Below are 19,025 nucleotides of genomic sequence, written 5' to 3'. Positions count from 1 at the left end.
AGCGGAAGCCTCAATTAAATAGGGAAACTCAAAACGGAAGCTGTGTTGGATGTTCGGCTTCTGAAAAACGTTCGAAAACCGGAGCATTTACTTCCAGGTTTTTGGCGTCCGGGAGCCAAAACATTTGAAAATGGTGCCATTCAAAAACTGAACTGACTGTATTTAAATTGAGGTCATCTTGGCTTCAATCACTTAGCTATTCTTTTGGTTCACTTAACATTTCAATGCAGAATAAGAAAGTATTCTGGGTTTATGCCTATATGGAACTAGAGTTGAAAGCAAGCATCCTGACGACAGTGTTAGAAAATCACGAGGAAGCCCCTAGAATGAGATTTTACCTCAAGATGGAAAAGAATATCATTTCTAAAAGCAGCAATCCATGTTAAGCCATTATTAAAACTTGTGTCAGAAGTACTTCCCTGTCTCTATAAAATCATATTTTTGGCCATTACCTGCTGTTGAAGGGATTTTCTCCTGGGATTATATGAGTGCTGTCTTTCCCCACTAAAAGCTTGATTCGATCATAGAATGACTTTACAGTTGGTGAACCAGAGTGACTTTGTTGTATAATGTCTAGAGGGTCACGTGAACCACGGCATAGCAGGCTATTCTGACAAGTCGACTGGAGGCAGCAGTCTGGATCAAGGCAGTCAACAAGGCCATCTGAAAGCAAAAACACACAGGCTGTTGTTGTAGTTGTTCATTCATGGATAGAAGTAGCCCCAATGTTTTTGCCGTCTGCAAGCATTCAGATTGGTTGTAAAAGGTAAAGGTAAAGGTACCCCTGCCCGTTCGGGCCAGTCTTGCCAGACTCTAGGGTTGTGCGCTCATCTCACTCTATAGGCCGGGAGCCAGCGCTGTCCGCAGACACTTCCGGGTCACGTGGCCAGTGTGACAAGCTGCATCTGGCGAGCCAGCACAGCACACGGAACGCCGTTTACCTTCCCGCTGGTAAGCGGTCCCTATTTATCTACTTGCACCCAGAGGTGCTTTCGAACTGCTAGGTTGGCAGGCGCTGGGACCGAACAACGGGAACGCACCCCGCCGCAGGGATTCGAACCACCGACCATGCGATCGGCAAGTCCTAGGCGCTGAGGTTTTACCCACAGCGCCACCCGCGTCCCCCAGATTGGTTGTAGTGCTTAGTTATTTCCATACAATGAAATTACAAGTATACTGAAAATAATATACGTTGTATATATTAGCTGTACTAACTTATTGCTACCCCCTTGTTTCATATATGGTGTTTGCTGTCTTGGTGTCCTAGACAACATTACTGTATTTATGATCAACCAGAAATAGGGATTTTTTTCTGTCTGGGGCACAGGACAAGATGATGTCACCCCCTACCCACTGCCACCCCATATATAAAAGGTGATTAGATTGACAGTTGAATCTTAGTCTGATTCTGGCAATGGGACAAAGTCCTCCCCTGCACCTTGGGACAGTAAACCAGGTTAGGGGGCATGGCAGGTAAAGTAGCACACAGAACCTTGTCCACTTTCTACCCCTCAATATTTGATGCATTAGGTGGCTGCCTCATTCTGCCTCTTGATAGGGCGAGCCCTAATCCAAAACTGTTTTGGAAGAACATGTGTGGAGGAAATTCTCAAGGACTGCTAGTAGTGGATGACATGGTGGGTGGCAGCGCTTACCTGATCTCAGGTTCGTTGCATTAATGCTGCTTATGGAGAGGTAGAGGAGGAGAAATAAGTGGCTTAGTTTAGACACACTAATGGAGTCAATCTGGTGCTTCAGCTGGTGTGTGTGCACATGCCATTCTCCCCCCTCCCCACCACTGCTTGGTAAGCAGCAGCAACATGACTCACCAGAGGTCAGGTGAATTCTGCTGCCCCAATGCACCATCCACTACTGGCAACCCCATAACTTTGGAAAGTTTTTTCACTCATAAATCTGCTAAATGCTGAATATTCACACCTTGCAAATGGGATGAGAAATTTATCCAAACTGAATTTTGTTGGCTATCCAGGGAGAGGGCAGAATAATTAATAAACTGTTATCTGTCCCAATACTTTGTGGTGGATTGGGCTATAAGTTCAAGAAATAAATAATACTCTGCTTGAGCTTGCGTGGGCTTTATTGTAGACCTTTTCTGTGTTGGTATTATTACCCATGGACAATGCAATCTCTTAGAAAAATTAAAAATGAAACAGTTCTTGATTAGTTCTCCTTGTTGTTTGAGCTGTAGATGTTTTTCTTTTAAGGTCAGCAGCCTTTACACGTTAGGATCCCCATTCATCTTGAAGCCTGTTTCTGTCATGGAGCAAGGATGATCCACCCCCATCCTTTGCAGTCCATTTGCTACCCACTTTATATAATCAATGTGAGAAAATAATTGGGTTCCAATAATAATTCAAGACAGTTTTTCCATTAAAGCCTGAACACTTTTTCCTTGATATCCTTCCTAGGCTTGTTGTATTTCTACCACTACAGACTGAAAATTGTCTTCTGCTTTTAGTTTGCTCAGTGCTTTTGTTCAGGCAACTGTGAGAGAAGAGAATCCTATCAATACATTAAAGAATCAAAAAGGCAAGACACAGGATAGAAATTACTCCCTTTCCGCAAATTTATATTTACCTGCTCAAGCTATTGTGTGTGTGTGTTTTGCTATGTCTATGGGGGTGAGAATATGTTATGCCTATAATGACCTCATCAAGTTGCATGATTATGGGCTGCAGCGGCTGAACACTTTTGACGACACCATGAACTTTAAATTGGCACACCAATCTCCCAGTGGCCTGTCAGTCATGTGAATAACATCTTCATGCCAGCGAGCCCCCTTGGATATAGTCTGACATTGCAATCTTCAGTAAATTACCCTGTCACTGCCAATCTTACAGTTATCTCGCAAACAATCAAGGAGGCAATCAAACTGTTCTGAAGTACCAGTTCAGGACCTAGGGGGGCTAGAAATGCCTCCATTCAATATCAGTGAGAAACCTGAATATCACTGCTTAGATACTAAATTGAAATATACACACACCTCTACATAAGAATAATACACTATAGGTTTCATGGTTAGGTCTGTACAAAGAATCCACATAAAAAAAAATCTAAAATCTCTGACTGGGCAATACTTTTATTAGGCCAACCAAAAAGTAAAGAAAAGAAAAGAAGTAAGCTTTCAAGTTCTTTAGAACTCTATATCAATAGACTGGATGTTTTTTTTAAAAGAGGAGGGCAGGGTGGAGGGAGCTGGTTTAATGTTAAACTTTAACATAGCACAAGGGTCTTTGCTAGCCCTTTGCTTGGTGCTGAATACAGAGTTTGCAGAGCTGGCAGTGGGGCATTTGGCTGTGCAAAGCACTTTGGAAGCCCTGTGCTCAGCACTCCCCCAGTGCTGAGCATAGGCCTGGCAAAGCTGTTTCTATAGGGATCTGCTGCATGATCAACAGAGAACTCAGTCTTGCAGACAATGCAGCATACTTACTTGAACCCGCTGCCCATCACTTAAATACAGCTTTCTGTAGGGGTTGGCTGCAACTAACCCACACCTGATGTGATGCAAAGTTTGGACAGGTGGGTGTGCTTGGTCTTATAGGCCAAAGTGGGACCCATGCTGGGTCCAATTTGACCCACAGGCTGGAGGTTCCAAACCTACGACTGCATAGAAATTGGCACTGCTCAACTATGATGCATATTCATGTTTTTGCTTGTTTTATATATGTAGATTAGATGCTTTGGAAACACAAAAGCCCTTTCAATTTCAGCACACTGTCAAATATCTGTTTGAAATTATGATAATGTAATGTACACGGTGACAGGACACATTACAATAGATGTCCAAAGAAGTTATCAAGTTTACCTGGAGAGAAAACATCCAAAGTGCAAATGCCCATTTCCCATTGACCAATTTCCCATTACTAGGGAAGCACATTCAGGTCTAGCATTAGCAAAAGCAAGTCTTTCTGAAACTCTAATGCTGCAATTCTAAACACACTTACTAGGGGGTTAATCCTATTGAACGCAGTGGGATTACAATAGAATAACCAAGCACAAGATTGCTTTGCAAATGGGAGCACAAAGGAAAATGTAATATTGAAGAACTTTAGAAAGTCTACAGTCACACCAATTATTCAAACACTCTCACATTTTTATATATTACACTGTATACATTTGTATTATCACTGTATTGATCCTGGGTAATGAGGCATACAAATGAATATATTTTACTGAAGCAATATTTGCTAGTGAGAGTAGGTAACACTTTTAAGTTTCGCATAACTTTATTTGAAAGGAAAAATAAGGCTATCTCCAAGCTTAAGAATTATACATTTACTATTCTGCTTAACAGATAAAATACACATTTAGTTTACCTCATTTTCCATTTAAATAAACCTAGGAAAACCTGAAAGCTAACATTCTAATAAACAAGTTGGAATATTAAAGGGAAGATGTTAAAACCTCAAAACCTAATATGTTATAGATAAAATATAGATCACATAGTCTTACAAACGAAATTCAAATATGTTGGTATTCAGCAAACACTGCTATGCCTAACCTTCTATTTTTCTGGGGTTAAAACCTTACCCCAGGCACACATATTATTGTGCAATTTACACATAAGTAGACCTGTAGGGTAGCACTTCTAGGACATTGTTACAAATTGTTACCTGTACAACAACATCCTGAAAATTTAGCCAGATGTCACTTACCATTTTCCTTCCAGAAACAACACACACACACACACACACACACTTTGCCACTGGCGTGCATTTACTACCCCAGCCAATGCTAGAAAGCCCCATCATCCCCCCTCCCCCCATGAAAGATCAAGAAAGTGTCAACAGGCTGGCAGAAACTGTATAATGTTGTTTGGGAACCGTTTTTTAATCAATGGCAGTTTCCTTGAAGGTTTTTTAATGGGATAGAAAAACACCCCCCAAATTCACTAACATTAGTTTATGTTTGTTTTCAGTTGTAATAAAAATAATTCTAGACAGTTTACAATATTTTACAATATTTTCACTTTAAATTATATTTTTGTTGTTTGCAACAGAAAATAAAAATCATAGCTAATGAAAAGAACAGAAATGGTGCTGTTTATTCAATATGCAAGATCAAGCATTCAGCAGAGACAAATTCTGCCTCTTCTGAGTAAATCCCCCCCCCCCCCTAGAGTATTGGGTATTGTCAAGCACACTTCATCTGACACTGGAGACACAAATATTACCTGTGGTTCACACCCTGTCCCCACTCAGCATACATTGGAAATCTCACTGGGGCAGAAAATCACACACACAACCTTGATGAAGGTTAAGTGCCATTGAAATTATATGATAAATAAATAATTGAAATAATATTAGAAAAAATGATGAAATATAGGCTAACTAATTTTTTCATATAATGTATGCATCTGTATGTGAATGCATGCACACAGTATCTCATGTAACATTCCCTAAACTTTAGGGAAGGCTACATTAATATAAGACTACAATGGAATAAATTAAAAGCAGTAGCTTTTGTTCATCCCCTTTCTAAAAGCTTGTCGTGTCAGGAATTTATATTTTTTATGTCAAAAAGTGGTTTTGTAGGAAGATAATTTGTCAAATTGCAGCAGTAAATAATCCGGAATGGAAGCTGAAATAATGAAGAACCTCTATCTGCTTTATAACACAGCTCAACTCAACTATCCCAAGTGGCTAACTCTACTGAACTCAATGTGAGTGATGATTATACCAGTATATAAATATGGTCCCGTTGTTGCAGCAAATTCATACTTGTCTTTTCATTAAACCAGGGGATTATACAGCATCTCCTCCTCCTTGCTTTGCTGCTTCCACAAACTCATGACCTGATCATCAGATTTGTCAATGAAAAGCATTCCTAAGGGAAGCTGGAATGTTCTGGATAAGCAAAAGATATACCAGCTATGACAATTTAATTTACTCTTCCAAAGACTTTAATCAGGAAATAACTAGAGTATTTCTAATCTATTTCCCATCTTAACCACCTGTATTTACAGAGACAATTTGGCAAGTAAGTTGGTTAACAACTGATGATTTTTAGCGCACTGTGTTTTAATTGACTAACTAATGGCAGGATGCCTGTATTATCAACCACAGTTTTGTGAGTTGTTGTTAAATTACATGATTATCACAGTTTTCGGCTGTTATGAGTTTGTGGGTACTGGACACCTATAATCCCTGGATTCAGTGAGTGTTAGAATTTAATCAAGCCTTGGGGTGTTAAGATACAGACAACTCTAATCCCTGGATCTAGAAAGTGTTAAATGCTAATTAAGACAGGCTAGCTTCCTCATGAGGTGACTGCCTAGGGGAATGGGCCATTAAGAGGATAAAGGATCAAAGGGACCCAGTGAGAGACAGTAAATCAGTTGGGCCCCTCCATCAACAGATTAAGCCAAAGTGGGTGAAAAAAAGGCTAGGGGTGGGATGCTTGCAGCCTCCAAGCCCCTGCCCCCAACTGGCTAAGTTATCACTGTCCGCCCTTACCCTGATGTGGCTGGAGGTGGACAGCGCCAGCCATAACCTCCCCCAGCCACACTGGAAGATGGCAGCCTCCCTGTACCACTACAGACATGGCAACGGCTGCCCACCCAGAGTCCCCAGTTAGTGGCTATTATCTAGTAAAACATTAAAACTCCCCTTTCGTAGTGTGTTATTAGGCTAATAGCCACATGTCATGAGAAGTATTTATTTGATGTTTAAACTTGCTAAATATTTGTGGCTACTGTTCAGCGTATCTAAGAGGATTTTGTATAAATTAGCTGAATGCATACAAACACTTGCATTTCTCTCATTAGTCTCAGTGGCCACTCGAGGAATAATAAATGGATAAGATTACAGATTGTTACAGGATAGCATGATGGCTGTTGTTTAAGCACATGACCAAGTACAGCGGAGGGGATATTTTGTCCTGTAAAGAAGTAAGTATAGCAGGTATTGATGGAGGTACAATGCTCATTCAGTCAAAAGAGAACATTGCCTGCTACCTGTAGATGCTCAAGAAACAGAAGCATAGTTGAGGAGGCAACTGACGCCACTGTTTGAGTGACCTGCTTTATGTCTCCTGAATATTGCCACCCTAATAGATGTATTCCCTTTTTCTTTCTTTTTCTTTTCTTTTTGATAACCGGAAGCCTGGAACACAACCCTGGTCCCTGAAAATGATCAGCTGAAACCTCTGGGCCTGCTCAACTGGTTGCAAGTGCCAAGTGCCAATTTTTGAAAATGCTAGCACTAGCTCTACTGCACTCATGTCCTCTGTAGCTGCTTTCCCAACTGAGTCATTGCCAGAATCAATAAAGTTAATGTCAGTAACAGTTTGGGAAGACAAGAAGTGCAAAGCCTTTGTTACAAAGTATAAAAGATATTTTCTTTAAGTTAGAAAAACAAGCAAATGAGGATTTAGTGACTCATGCGAAGAACCATATTTGCTGCAGATGCTGCCTATATTTTATACATATTTAAAACTGTCAATAACAGATACCAATTGTTTATTATAGTAGCAATTTAAAAGATGCCTTTGAGAACCAGGTCTATTGTATTTGCTCTAGGGAGCCTTTTTATCTCCTGAGGTATTGTGGGTATTTGTATTGAGAACCTTATAAATCTTTTGTCTGACTTGAATTAGAGACCCCTGCTGTGGCAAAGCTTGATGAGGCAAGCTAAATTACATGATTTGCTTTTGTGCTGTGAAATACTTGTATTATCTTAACTATCACAGGCCTGATGAAATATCAAATCACAGGAGTCACTGTTCTATAAAAGCAAAGCTTGTCCAAATAATTATTGCAGAAGGGCAGGATCCACTTTCCCCCTTTCCCATTTCCCCCCTTTTTGTTCCAAAATTATTTGTTCTAAGAAACTTAAAAACACACCCTTACATTCCAATATATGAACAGGGCAAACATGTTCAGAAACAGTATTGCTCTAGAAGTGAATTTACCTATGAAGGGAAGAAAACGTTAATTTACAGCTACAGGCTTAAGTGAGAAATGGAACCAACCCCTGGTAGATTGTGCAGCAGACCATGCAAAAATCCCCTCTAATATCATTTTGTGCAAAAGACACAAATTGGGAAACCTGCTGCTCCAGATTGGGCTTCAGTGGTATATTTTCCTTCATATTGAATAGTATTTTCTATGATGTGCAATATTTTGAAAACCAAAACAAGATGTAATAATAAAAAGGAGGGGTTTCTGTTTGTTTGTTTGTTTCAATGAGTATTTATGTGATCAATTATTGATTTTAGGTCTTAATCACTGATGGAATGTTTAATTTCATGATATTCCCTCCATTTTTAAAGCTGGTTTGAGACTTTCCAAAAATAGGAGCAAGAGCCTGTAAATTATACATAAATAATGAGATACTCTTTTTAATTTTGTGTGTGTACGCGCGCGCATATGCGTAGAGGCAGTAGGAGTGGGAGATAGGCTTAGGGGGGGAGAGAGAAAGAGAGAATATGCCATATCCCAAATTCCTGGAGAAAATCCTCTTAGCTATTATACCAGTGTGTTCTGTGATTTTGGGATATCAGGCTGGCAATAGAAGTAAATGGGCAATGCCATATATATAGATGTTTTATGCCTATGGACATTTCACAATGGCATTTTGCATTATACAAAAATTTGTCAAGACTTTCCAAAGTTTAGGTAGATTTTAATAGGTAGAGTTTTCAGTACTGAGAAGGAATATAATTGCAACAAGCTAAAATAGTGATGAGAAATATTTTGAGTTTCTGGCTTAATGCTATATGTACATACTGTTGCACACCACCCCAATCTCTGAGGGGTGCTAGAATCCGGGAGTTCCTGGTGCTTACCTACAGTTTGTGTTTCCTTTTGGAATGAGGTACAGTGGAGACTGGGGTCTTTATTTACACACAATACAAACTGAGCCCATGATGGAGGGGTTCACAGCATTAACACCCCAAAACTCTGTTGCTTCCACCATAACCACAGCCTTGGATTCAAACAGAAATCAACCATTACTCTGACTCTCTCTCCAGCCAAAAGCACATGGGATTTTGCAGTTCACATAACCCCAAGGTTTGCAAGCAATCTAATTGTTGCTATTAACATTGGAAATCCAGAAAAGTCTGTACTTGATAATAACTTTTAGCCTTTTGTTATCTTGTGAATCTTGTTTTGAAATATTTTAATTCTCTGAATTAAGTCATGGTGTTTTAAATGGTTATATGTGCCATTTTGAGAGATTTATAGATTTAATCACAGTACTGTGAGTATTAGATTCGTCATTTAATCTTGAATAACTGTTCATAATCCCCACCAAAGATACTTAACAGTTATTTAGACTACTGAGGACTTGATTAGAAGAGGGATTAAATTTTAAAGGATGCTGCATAGAGTAAATTAATGGACTTCAAACATCTTTTTAAAACCAAAAAAGGATTCTGGAATGAAAGCCTTTAACAGGGAGTTGGCCTCAGGAAAACGCTATCTTTTAATTAGACTGCCACCTTTGGAAAATTATTTTATAAAAAGCCTCACCTTTCACATACACACACTTTATATATTAAAAAAAAATCAGTTTAATGAAATCAGAAACAAATACCGTATTTCATAAGACACATATACTGCGCCATTCTTCTCCTGGGCACAGAAATTTATTTTGTTTCTATATGAAAAGGTACTTAAATTTTGTTCCACCACCACAACAGAATACTAGTATGTGACTGAGATTTCACTGCGTCCAGCTGTATTTGTATGATTAATAAGACTAGCAGATATCCATAATTAGGAATACATAATTCCCTTCCATGGGCAGGACAGCAAAAGCATACCAGAAATAATTATACTTAACTCCTACAGAGATTCCGACCTGAAGATAACCTGCTGAAAGCTTAGAATTCACTCTATAAACATTTAGTAGAATGGCATTTTTTCTTTTAGTTCGACATTTCTACACCTTGGATCTGATTTATGCCACATGTAAGGCTGAACATGACCCTGCCTTTATAAAGACGAGAGACTACTTAAAGGTATGATTCTAACTAATAATCTCTGTATGGCAAACCAAAAGCATCCTTGATTATGTATCTCCTTTGTGAGCAGTTTTCTGCCTTTAAGGCTGTAGCAGCTGGACATAAGAACACAAAGAAGGAAGCACAAAGAGAGAAACCACCGGGCATCCTGCCCCCTCCTGCAAGCCAGCAGACAGAAAATCTAGTAAACAACACTTTAGCTTCTTTAAATGCTTAAAAGTACAACATTATCACTGTTTTCCACTAAAGATAATTGCCAACAGCCATACAATTATGGAGAAATTCTGGTCAAGGGCACCCTGTGGTGTAACCCTATAAAAATATTGAAGGGAGAAGAAGCATGAAAATTTGTTAACACAGCAGCAGTGTGGAGTAAGGAAACAGACTACAAGAACAAACGAGTATTGGGTCACAAGTAACTCAAATTCAACAGTTATGGGGATGTCACAGCAGGCAGAGACAAATGGAGAGGTGAAGCTCTATTATGGAAATCGGAAGATTTCTGTGAGCTCTCTTATGAAGAACGCCCAAAGAATTTAGAAAAAGCAGCTCCAATAGAGATGAAAAATGATATTCGGAGTAGCAGAAAGAATGGCTGGTTTTAACTCTTGGCTCAGTCACAAGTTTCCTCTGTGACATTGGGCAAGTCCTTCAGACATACATTCAAAATACTTTCAGAAGCGGATTATTAAAAGAGCTAGTGGCATGTAGCTGCGGGTATATGTGAAGGTGAGCCTCCAGGATAAATATTTTACATAATCATGAGGCAGCTACTGAGAAGATGCCTGTGTGCTTCTGTTGTAGTAGTTTCTGCATTTTTTCTAGGATTAGAACATTTCCTCTTCCCATGGCTTCTGAGTACTTGGTCATAATTACTGAAGCTATTTGGCAAACTTACTCAAAGGCGTATCTTGATGTCCTAGAATAGTTTTTCATGTTGGGAATGCTGCATCAGGGTTTTTATTAAAACATTTAGAAATACTTCTTGAGATGATGACAAGACAAGGAGAAATTTATTAGTTGAAAATGCTGAGCAAATATTTAATGTTTAACAGGGCAATTAGTTTTGTTAATTATCACATGGCACTAGGTACTGTATTGAAGACTTCATGAAAAGTTTATGAATTCTGATCTGAAGTCTACTTTTATCAAATTTTTGAAAAGGTTCCTTGGAAAGGAATGTTTCTACAATAACATACGTGGCACTGAGAGATTTAGACATCATTGCATCCACTATTTTTGATCAAATGTCAAGTTAAGTATTCAATATTTCAAATGAAGTAGCAATAAATTATTTCTATTGCAATAAACAATTCAGTTTGTCAGTTTGGGGAAGGGCTAGTTAGAGCTGAAATTATAAATGAAATGATAAATGGATGGAAATGAAATTGACAGGTTCAGGACAGACTATATAGAAAGCCTTTTCTCATGGAAGATATCATTCACACAAAGAATTCATTTTTACATTATCTGGTGATGGCCAAATATTACACAAATCCATGAACAATAGGCATGATAAACCTATTACACATAACTTCTAAGTAAGGCCTCTGTGTCAAGAGGGAACATGGTCCTTGATTATCAGATACTATGAGTAAAGAAAAGGAGATGCCTTTATGACCTGTTTATGACATTTCCAGAGGTAACAAGCTGAATGCCTTAGAACCCAGAGTAATGCAAGAGATGGCATTATGGGCTGAACCACCAAGGCAATTATTCTGTTCTTATTTACATAGCTATTTTGGAGGCAGCCATTCCTGTTTGCAATTCTGGCAAGTACAGTTAGCACAATAGCTCTGGGGAGATCTATGTCCCCAAGGTTTGTTTCAATACCTTAAAATGTAAGCAAATTATAATGCATTGCATCAGTGCTTTTTGCTTGTCTGGTAGGTTTGAGAAATATATTGACTGATCCTGGGACTGAACCCTCGCCAAAACAACCCTGGGTGAAGGAGCAGGATGAATGCTAACAGGGGTGGCATTGGGAAGGAGGTGGGAAGGCACCCCCCTACCCCCTGTGCACCGTGTGAGGGAACCCGTCATGCTGCCCTAAATCCACTCTGGTGCTAAAATGAAACACTAAATATGGATTAAAATTGTCTGATCAGCAGGACTTTAAAGCACAGCTCAGGGCTCTTGCAAGCCGCCTGCAAAGAGCACTGTGCGGCGCTTTCAGACATCTGATCCGCAGCACTTCAGGAGCCAGGTGTGCAGTGCCTTCAAAACTCCACACACCCCGATCGGCAGGCCTTCAGAAGCCCCTTGTAGGCTTCAGAAGCCTAACCATCTTTTTATCTGCCAACATGTGATGTCCTATATGATTTCAGGTGATTGGCAGCTGGCTTTTCAACTGCATCTCTGAACGCAGAATATAAAGTTTCCTGTGTTATCTTTGTCTAAGATTCTGCCTGTCATCTTTGCACTAACAAATATTTACAGTACTTTGTAAAGTACCCTACTTAATCAGCTGTGTCTTTGCTTGAATAATGTGTAGTGCAGGCTGCTTTTCTGGACTTAAAGGTCATAAAGGGTGCATACCTGAAGACAGGACCGAGTCCTAAAGTTCTAAACCATACAATTCCCAACTGTAAACTCCGGCAGCAAAAACCTTAGTTTCACCAGAGATGAATGAAGCTCTACATTTTAAAAAGAAGTCTTTAAGGTCACATCATTTCCCCCACAAGAGCTCTTCTTTCTCCATCTCATTTGTTTCGAAGGAAATGTAACAACAACACTTGACAATAGTAGGAGAGGGGGTCTTTCTCTAGTAAAATGACTCATGACGAAGCCGCACATAACCCTCTGTTCTTTAGGGGCTGGGAATTGGAAGACTTTTGCTCACCTCCCTCATTATCCTTGTTATCAGCACAGGAGGTTTCCATAGCAACATTGCATCCAGGCCCTCTCCAGCCGGTCTGGCAGACACACTGCCAGCTGTTCTGACCGAGTGTGCATCTCCCATTGCCATTGCACAAATCAGGGCAGCCATCTGGTTGAAGAAATGAAGAAGATAAGTACAAGAAATACTATTTGCACTAAGATTCTATGCTCAAGGCACATTAAACAATGTTACTGTGCACTCAAAAAGAAAGCTGAAGGCTGTATCAAACATGCTTGCTGGTGTAAGGAACATCTTTTTGCTTAGAGGGTGACTATGGGAAGTAGAAGGCAAAAGAGAAATAATGCGTAAAAACACATGTAGTCTTCAGTGTCATAAATGTATCTTTAGGGTTGATTTTAATAGCAAAAAAGAATTAAGCTTCTACTGCAGCTAGATCTTATTCCTATTTTTTTTACTTTTGAATATCTATAATTTTATGACATGTTACTAGCTTTATATAAGCATCCCCCCAAAGAATCTGAGACTGTGGTTGGATTCCTGCTGCAAGTATCTATAAATTATTAGGGGACAAGTGTAATCTCAATAAAAGGAAATTTAATCCACGTGCATTTTTGCTATATCACAGTTCTATAACCTAGATTGTGGGCTTGTACAAAACTCTGAAATAGAACCACATTTCAAAATAAATGTGCACTTTATACAAAATATGGTTATGGGTGGGAAAATGAGTGCACTCGTTCTTCTACTTAGTGTCGTATCTTATTACCTGCAAAGCTACCTTAAAATAGCGCAGAGATCATTTAAGGGCTCCAAATTATTGAGGGTGTCTTTCCTTGCTTTCAACTAATTTTAAGTCTTGGATTTCCCTGGATTTTTAATATACACACTTGGAATTCTGCAGCAGCCAAAGGCTACAACCAAACTACTCAGGAGTAACCATGTCACAGTAAAAATTGCAGCCTCCCTTGTACAAAAACACAAGAAGGTTAAAAACATCTAATAGCTGAAACCCCTTTCACAAATTGGAGGCAAAGTAATTTGTGTTCTGATTGCATAATTTGCTGAGCTGCAACACTAATGGATGTGGAGCGGTGACCCCTGCGGCAATGGAATGTCATGACTTGTGGAGTTGCACTAACGCAGTGAACTGACCTGGAACTTAGAACCACAGGATCACAGAATGTGCTTGTGACGCAGCAGAAAGTGATTTATGTGCACCAGAACCACCCATCAACAGCTGTGGTCTAGCACAGCCAAGCAAAGCTGTTGCATGAAGAAATTCAGTGGGAAATTAAATCTAAACAATATCTTTAAGCCTTCCTGGGTCACAGCTACAATATATACAAGATTCAGAAATGAGATGATGATTCAGTGCCAACTAAAGAAATATAATCCCATTGAAGCCACAGTTTAACATACTACAAACAAGCAGTATTTTGACTCTTTAACCATAAAAATGAATTAAAAATTGAACTGAAGTGAATAGTTACTTGTTCTCTCTTCCATTTCACTGAACACTTTTTAAATGGGTTTGGATTTTTATTAATGATCTCGCACTATTTTGACATGTGGAATTACATGGAAGCTAACAATTTCAGTAGGTCCCTATGATCTGTAAAGTGAGTAGTTCTGTTTAAATGTTTCGTTGTTCTGAACATACAAATGTGTACAGACAATTCTGACCACACAGAAAAGCAAAATATTAATGGATAATAGGAAGGCTTTGGCACTCAGTATCCAGAAGGTAAAAAAATCTCAGAAGAAATAGGACCTGTACTTTTTGATCAATAAAACAACGACATAGAGAATAGGAATCAGGAACAAGAGTGTTTGAGCAACTTCTTTCAGGAATATATTTTCTCATTCATGCGATGGCATTTGATGCATGAATGTGATACAGATCAAAGGCTCGTAAGCTAACCAAAAGGACATGATCTGATCTATAACGGGAATATCCAAGACCCTTAATTATTATACAGATCATGCTATTTTATAATCTCTGCCTCAAAAAATAGTCACACTGACATTGGCATAATTACACATAAGTTTTTCAGGATTGTGACCAAAAATCCAAAAGAATCAGTTTTAATGCCAGAAGCAATAATAAATATGAATATGGATGGTGCCTCTTGGTTATGACAGCTGCACAATATCGGAGATAACATCACATATCTTGCATCTAAACAATGTGCTTGTTTACTGTGATGAAGTAAAATAAAATAAAATAGTTCTTTGATAAAAATCCTTGGGAACGTTCCTAGCAGGAACGTTCAAGCAACAACCCCACACCAAAAAAAATCAGGGCATGTTTCGCTATCTTGAAGGGCAGTAAGCACAAGCACTGGTGTTAGAGGACATCCTCTGGGGAATTGCATTTTCTATGCCCTATGCCTGCATAGGGGTGCAAAACAGGGCTGTGGAATAGAAGTCAGAAGTGGCTTTAGAAATGGGACAAAATTAAAAAAATTCCACCCAGTAGTATATTAGTAAAGGTAAAGGGACCCATGACCATTAGGTCCAGTTGCGGATGACTCTGGAATTGCGGTGCTCATGTCGCTTTATTGGCCAAGGGAGCTGGCGTACAGCTTCCAGGTCATGTGGCCAGCATGACTAAGCCGCTTCTGGCAAACCAGAGCAGCGCACAGAAATGCTGTTTACTTTCCCGCCGGAGCGGTACCTATTTATCTACTTTCCTTTTAACGTGCTTTCAAACTGCTAGGTTGGCAGGAGCAGGGAGGAGCAACGGGAGCTCACCCCGTTGCGGGGATTCGTACTGCTGACCTTCTGATGATAAAGCTATTTTTAGCCATCACACCCCTTGCTTTTTCCTGTAAGACCTATTGCAGTTGTTAACAGTTGGCAACAGGTTTACCACACCTATCATCCAATCATCCGTTCCCACCACCCTTCTTAGTAATACCCTTCCCCATCCTCTCACTAAATATAAGAGTCTGGTGACTTCTGTTTCAGTGTATCTGAAGAAGTGTGCATGCACACGAAAGCTCATGCCAATAACAAACTTAGTTGCTCTCTAAGGTGCTACTGGAAGGATTTTTTTATTTTGTTTTGACTATGGCAGACCAACACAGCTACCTACCTGTATTTAGAAATGGGGTTAGAAGATGACAAGAGAAGTTAAGAATTACATTGGGTGGGAAGGGGAAGCTCTTGGGGTGAATGGGGGCAGGCTGCTGAGTGGAATGAGCACAGGCACAGCCCCTAGTATAAGGTGGGGGGGAGAGAGACATATTTCTTCCTTCGTACTTCAGCTATGGCATAGTATACCACCTAATTCAAGAGACGGGTTGAGAGAGCACTAAAAGTTTCATAACAAAGTGCAAGGTGTATACATCTAAACTTGGCTTGCTGAAAAGACAACTACTATGCCCATTTTGGATGTGGGTGGCGCTGTGGATTAAACCACAGAGCCTAGGGCTCGCCAATCAGAAGGTTGGCGGTTCGAATCCCTGCGACAGGGTGAGCTCCCATTGCTCGGTCCCTGCTCCTGCCAGCCTAGCAGTTTGAAAGCATGTCAAAGTGCAAGTAGATTAATAGGTACCGCTCTGGCGGGAAGGTAAATGGCATTTCCGTGCACTACTCTGGTTCGCCAGAAGCGGCTTAATCATGCTGGCCACATGACCCAGAAGATGTACGCCAGCTCCCTCAGCCAATAAAGCGAGATGAGCGCCGCAACCCCAGAGTCGTCCGCGACTGGACCTAATGGTCAGGGGTCCCTTTACCTTTACACCCATTTTTACTTTTTCAAGCGAGACAGGGGACAACTTCAAGGTACAATTTGCAACACTCAGCTAGTGCTGACAGGTTCCTCAGAGAAGCAGTACATCAGCCTTAACTATGCCTTCATATAATCTTTTCTATTTGAACAGAAAGTATGTGTACAGCTTTAGGCAGGAGGGAATTGGATACTTCAACTTGTTTTAGGTATGGTGTACCTACCGGTACTATTGCTGAACCATTATGTCTAATCTGGACCATTTCTTTTTTGAAGGTAAACTGTTCACTTTCCTTTCACAGTTAGTCCTTGAGCTCTCTGTTGCTACTGCCAACTGTGTGATGTGGGCTTGTTTTTCACAAGCCTGGAGAAGGCAACCTCAATTTATAATGGCCAAGAATCACTACATACTAACAAGCCCTATAAAACTCCTTCTGCTGCTCATAAAGTGTTCTTAGAAAGTACTATTCACCCTGCTCTCAGGCAGAAAAAAAGAAGTGCTTGCATTATACAGGCACAAAAGGAGGCAAGTACTCTGTGCAGTCTAAAATAAATCTTGAAGATGTTTTATTTTACCTCTTCAGCGTGTCATGCATGCTGTCTGAACAACCACAATGATACTATATCAAGGGAGGCATCATGCTGCAGGACACCTGATTTGTTTTAAATGTAAAATGAGCATTAATTGTGAATAGCTACACTCTGGGTTTTCTTGATGGAGGGAAATTGGAGAGAGATAAACAGATCAGAGTAGCAGAGGGGTTTTCTCCCCCAGTACATCTGAGCAAGATGAAAACATGAACAGTAGGAAGCCAACAAAATCTCTGAAAAAGTTTTCATTGCAGCTGGGAATTAATGGACATGACTTTGCTTTTAGCTTGAAGAAGGAAGGAAGGAAGACTATAACGGACATGGTGTTGCTAGGAAACACTTTACCACCACAGCAAAGTTCATTCCATTTGTGGCCTTCCAAAGACAGATTTTATATTTCATAAACATATAAAAAATCAGAAACAGTTTCCATTAAAATATAATAAATACCTAAAAGCTAGTGCATAGATAGTCCACAATGTGATCTAATTATTTACGTCAACATGGGTTGCTTTGTGCCTGTGTCCCTTTTAAAAAGCTGTGTAAATGAAGGATAAATTTAGCTTTGACAAAAAGCTCTAAGTGCAAAGTAGTGGCTACTTAGGATCTTTATAAATGCAAAAAAGCACATTCAAATTATCTCCGCATAAATATTTATTTGGTAGACAACACAAAACTGCTTTGTCAACCATTAGATAGATAGCTAGATAGACTGATAGATATATATACATATAGCTTGTCTTAAGAGCCCATTTATACAATACCTAGATGTCTACACAATCATCTATGGAGTAATAATTGTTGTTAAAAGTGTGTCCATTATTTTCATGCAATATATTTACATTTCAATCTAAATTACTTGCTCTTAAAAACTTCCTGAATATGTATAAGAGCTGGTGGTGACTGGAGTATCATGAGATGCTTATATTCATCTAACACTTACTAAGGCTCTTTACCAAATTATCTTGAAGAGCAGGAATCAAACTCTGCATGCTAGAATAGTGCTAACATTTTTATAAAACTCCAAATGCTCTCACAAAGAATTCTGTTGCAACACAACAATATGAGTACTATCTATGTAGGTAAATAATGGGCACTTCAATCATTCCTTACAGAAACTTGAGCCAGAGTTTTAAAGTAAACTGGAAACTTAATGCAAGCAGAGTATCCTAAAGATAGGTACACTGCTGTAACCCTATATATATGAAATATGTTAACAAAAGATATTATCAATGGGCCTCTGAAACAGAAGGACATTATACTAGGACAGGTTTCCATTAGCTTCACATAATACACTACTTTAACTATGCTAGCGCAGATGTCTTAGTCTCCAAATTAATATACAGGTATATTTTCATGACAGCTTTTTAGCCTATCAGTTATTTAGAGCAACAGTAGCCCTATCCAGGCCTGTGCAGAGCTTGTCTGAGCCCTGGGGTGGCAGTTTTGTTAGAATAAAGTTAACATTAATGGCATTTCAAAGGTGGAATTGACGTCCGGGGGGGATTTCTGAAAGGCAGTACTTTGTCCTGGATCTTAGGCAAGTCAATCGAAAAATAGCAGGTTTTTGGCGTTTTTGTAAAAACAAAAAAACTCAACAACTTTTGGGATGTCCTGGCTTTTACTTTTTGAAATATGGCAACCCTACTATAAACTCAATAAAAAAAGCAGCTGGTTCCTGGCAGGACCTTGGCTGGCTTATCCCAGCAAGGCCCGGGGTATGTATACCTGGCTCCCCCCACCGTCTGTGGGGGGCCGTCTCACATGCTCCTTCCATGCAATAGGCAATGTATGAACAGGGGCAGGCTTCTCTAAGTGATGGTTCCCTAAGTGATGACAAAAACCCCTCCCCATATTTCTTATTTTCAT

General features: G+C 39.6%; 1 protein-coding gene across 12 annotated transcripts in view; it reads right to left on the bottom strand.

Annotated features, from left to right (window-relative positions):
* TENM2 (teneurin transmembrane protein 2) overlaps positions 1-19,025 on the bottom strand; it is a 696,995-nt gene that overhangs the window by 65,713 nt on the left and 612,257 nt on the right. For all 12 annotated transcript variants that reach the window (XM_080995195.1, XM_080995200.1, XM_080995203.1 and 9 more), the window contains 2 exons: positions 12,833-12,979; positions 453-663 (listed from right to left, as the gene is read on the bottom strand). In XM_080995195.1, coding sequence (XP_080851321.1) covers positions 453-663; positions 12,833-12,979 — 358 coding nt within the window. The remainder of the gene's footprint in view (positions 1-452; positions 664-12,832; positions 12,980-19,025) is intronic.

This window comes from Podarcis pityusensis (genome assembly GCF_964106645.2).
Source record: "Podarcis pityusensis genome assembly, chromosome: 2".
Taxonomy (NCBI): domain Eukaryota; kingdom Metazoa; phylum Chordata; class Lepidosauria; order Squamata; family Lacertidae; genus Podarcis; species Podarcis pityusensis.
Note: the sequence above shows the minus strand (reverse complement) of the source record. Positions and strands in the feature narration are given on the sequence as shown.